Below are 3,465 nucleotides of genomic sequence, written 5' to 3' on the forward strand. Positions count from 1 at the left end.
CATTTCCCTGTAAGTGTAAGATATTTGATATTATTCAATTACTGTGATTAGGTTTGGCTCTTTATCCAATTGTTTAGGAAAATATTTCAATAAATACAGGCCTGTTTATTACAAGCTGTTTAGTCTTTGTGGTAGTTTCATCTAAGTAAGCAAGGCTAGACATTTGTCTCATCTATGCCAACCACATTATAGAACCCCATCCGCTGAAACACATCCCTTCCAGATTCTATTATTATCCTTTTTTCGTTATTGAAACCACCCCTCACTCGTCTTTTCGCGTTGCTGTAGCTGTTTCTAATATGAGGACATGCGTGATAGATTTGGCAAACCATATGCAGCTTTCTTGTACCATAGCCCACCCACGTCAGTCTCGTCGCCTGCTGGCCTCGGGTATCAATACGATTACGGGCAGGAAATGTGGGAATCCCAAACAAAGAGGTCCATCATTAAACGCAAACAGCCCAAGGCCCGTTGAAATGAAAAACGCACTCCCGGAGCTTCGACTGACTGTCTTTTATCTCCGAATGCCAACGAAATCTTTTGCTTTAATCCTGCCAACGGTACAACTTGTGGACTTTATTTTTGCCGTGTCTTCACGCGATTATGGCCTGTGCAAGTGATAGTGCGCGGTCTTAAAATTTAAACGCACTCTTTAAATTATATAAATGCCAAAAGCCTAATGTTTCTATTAAAATGAGACATTTGTTGGGACCGTAATTCTAGATTTTCTTTTTGAATTTTCGTTATTCGTTAGCTTGTACGATAGGGTAAATATTCGTCATCTTTAACTGCATTAATGATTAGAATTAATTAGTTATTATTATTATTATTATTATTATTATTATTATTATTATTATTATTATTATTATTATGCTATAGGGACTCTTGATTGGCTAGCATCACTATTTCTAACTGGTTCATTGACTAATTGGTATACAATATATAACATAATGTGCACCGTCAGGTTATGAAAATTTCAATTTCAAATGGTGTCAAATATTTTATGCGATGATCTAACAAATATTTTAAGTATGTCTGGCATTTTTTCTCTATAATCTAGGTTACATAATTTATAGTTTCCGGCTGTAAATCTGCGTTATAATCCGACCGATATGACTAAACTGCTTCACCCGATATAGGATACAGGTCTATAATTATTTAATTTACAGCTGGTGGTCTATACCGCACGATTAATTTGTGTACGTTTTACTGCTTTGCACAATCAAAGGTAAACTCGATTAATCAAATAAAAATAATGCAACGTACTTCAGAATACTTACTTAATACTTCAAATAAAGCACTTTTGAAATAGATAAATTACCCAATGAAAAAAGTATTTAATTCGAAATAACAGATCAGCACTAGGTGTGGTTTTTTTTTGTTTGTTTGTTTTGTTGTTGTTTTTTTTGAAAGAAGACGCCGTGGTTCTAAGAGTGTGCTTTAAACGTCATGTGTATTTTAATTTACATATTTGTTTGGGAAGAGAAATATAACCTAGGCCAATCACACATGTGAAAATCTGATGTATATAGTAATCATAAAAATGTTATTGTATTATAGGCTTTGTTTGGTTTAAAACAAAATGTTCGCACATTAAAATGACACATTCCTTGTGTCAATCTAATGTTTATGATGAAAAATTTGTATAGATCGGACGGTTGTTCGTATTGGTAAGCTACTGTTTCTCAGAAGTGGCTCTCCTTCACAAATACTTCATAATGACATCACAGTCATCTGATCCAGCCTGGGCGCAGCGCAGAGGAAATCCAGTTGGTTTGGAGAGGGTGCTGGACATTGCTGTGAATGTATCCCGTGCCATCGCCAGTTGTTTTTGCCCCTGGGTCAAATATTGTGAAATGTTTTGACGTGAACTGGAGAAACAGTGACGCGAATTAGAGGGGTTTTTTTTGTTTGTTTATCTGGTTTATTGGCTGCTGTTCAATGTAATTCTTTAGTGATCCGAAGAAGCATATGAGCATAGGCTGTACTTCACGGCGCGATCTGCTGAAGTGAAGAGCAGAGACTCGAGCGCGAAAATCCTCTCGTCTCCCACCTGTTGAGACGGGGGAACGTGGTGCCGTTTGTGGATTACTATGACATTGGATACAGATTTAATGGACGACTTCGTTATTGACGTAGTAGGAGAATGTAGTAAAGATTCGGGAGAAGAGAACCTCTCTAACTTATCTCTCGTGGACGCGAAAGTGTCCGACCGAGGATTGAACTCTGATAGTCGTTTTGATGATAAGGGAAAAGATGCCCTGGCAGCCAGGAGCCCTCCAGCGCCGAACCAAAGTACCTCGGTGAAGCCACCATACTCTTACATTGCTTTGATAACGATGGCCATTCTTCAGAGCCCAAAGAAGCGACTCACCCTCAGCGAGATATGCGATTTCATCAGCCACCGGTTCGTGTACTACAGAGAGAAATTTCCAGCTTGGCAGAACTCTATCAGGCATAATCTGTCGCTAAATGACTGCTTCGTCAAAATGCCCCGCGAGCCTGGCAACCCAGGCAAAGGAAACTACTGGACCCTGGATCCGAACTCGGCGGATATGTTCGAAAACGGAAGCTTTCTACGAAGAAGGAAACGCTTCAAACGACAACATTTCAAATTCAGCATGCTCAGAGAGCAGTCAATAGAACCAAGCGGCTTTCTAAATCTATCCTACAGTACGTACGGGCTAGGTGCATCCTGTGTGCAATTACCAAGTCTGGATATTTATCCATTTAGCTGCCATCATCACAACCCCACGTCTTGCGCACCGAGCGTCCCGCCTGTAGGCAGCATTCTTCCGGCACTGTCATCTGTTTTTTCAAGGAATTCTTTCCCTACGAAGACTTTACCTACGTCGCAGCCTTTGACAGCGGAGTCATTAACCGCTGGGCGAAGCAATGGTTTGACCGCTCCACTCAACCCATGCTCTCCATATGCGTCACCTGCTGTCTTTCACCCTGTAGCATTTCCTCAGTTTCTCAGCCTTCAGTATGAATACCAGAAATTGCAAACATTGAGAGGTAACCCGGACATGTCTAATAAACATGTATACTTGGGCAATGTCATTAATTAGTAGCGGTTCAAGAAAGACTTCTTACTCTTCTCAGGAAATACGTTTGTGGAACGTTTCAGAGTGCAGGTATAATAGGAGATCTCTAGTGACACAGTGGACGCTGAACTTCATTTTTGAGAGAGAGAGAGAGAGAGAGAGAGAGAGAGAGAGAGAGAGAGAGAGAGAGATTCTCGACTAAAGACTGATTTATGGGCTAGTTAATGCTTAAAATAATTTCTTATCTTGTATTTCATAGCCTATAACTGAAGTGCTTTGAATGAATTAAAAAATATTTAAATTACGAATTTCCCCTTTATTGTTTAAAAGGAAATAAAACGAATTTGGTAAAATACACCATTTGTCTTAGGTTAAATAGATCTGACAACTTTTTTTAAATAGCAAATTCTCGTTTAAC

At 39.2% G+C, this 3,465-nt stretch overlaps 1 protein-coding gene across 1 annotated transcript; it reads left to right on the forward strand.

Moving 5' to 3' along the window:
- Positions 1-1,706: 1,706 nt before the first annotated feature.
- foxd7 (forkhead box D7) lies at positions 1,707-3,242 on the forward strand. The gene has a single exon (XM_027003365.3). The coding sequence runs from the start codon at positions 2,094-2,096 to the stop codon at positions 3,069-3,071; it is 978 nt and encodes a 325-aa protein (XP_026859166.2). The 5' UTR covers positions 1,707-2,093; the 3' UTR covers positions 3,072-3,242.
- The last annotated feature ends 223 nt before the right edge of the window (positions 3,243-3,465 follow it).

The sequence above is a fragment of the Electrophorus electricus genome, chromosome 3 (assembly GCF_041902795.1).
Source record: "Electrophorus electricus isolate QZ-2024a chromosome 3, ASM4190279v1, whole genome shotgun sequence".
NCBI classification, from domain to species: Eukaryota; Metazoa; Chordata; class Actinopteri; order Gymnotiformes; family Gymnotidae; genus Electrophorus; species Electrophorus electricus.

Excerpts from the sequence above, each read along its gene's own strand:
- foxd7 (XM_027003365.3), top strand. The coding sequence starts at position 2,094 with ATGACATTGGATACAGATTTAATGGACGACTTCGTTATTGACGTAGTA.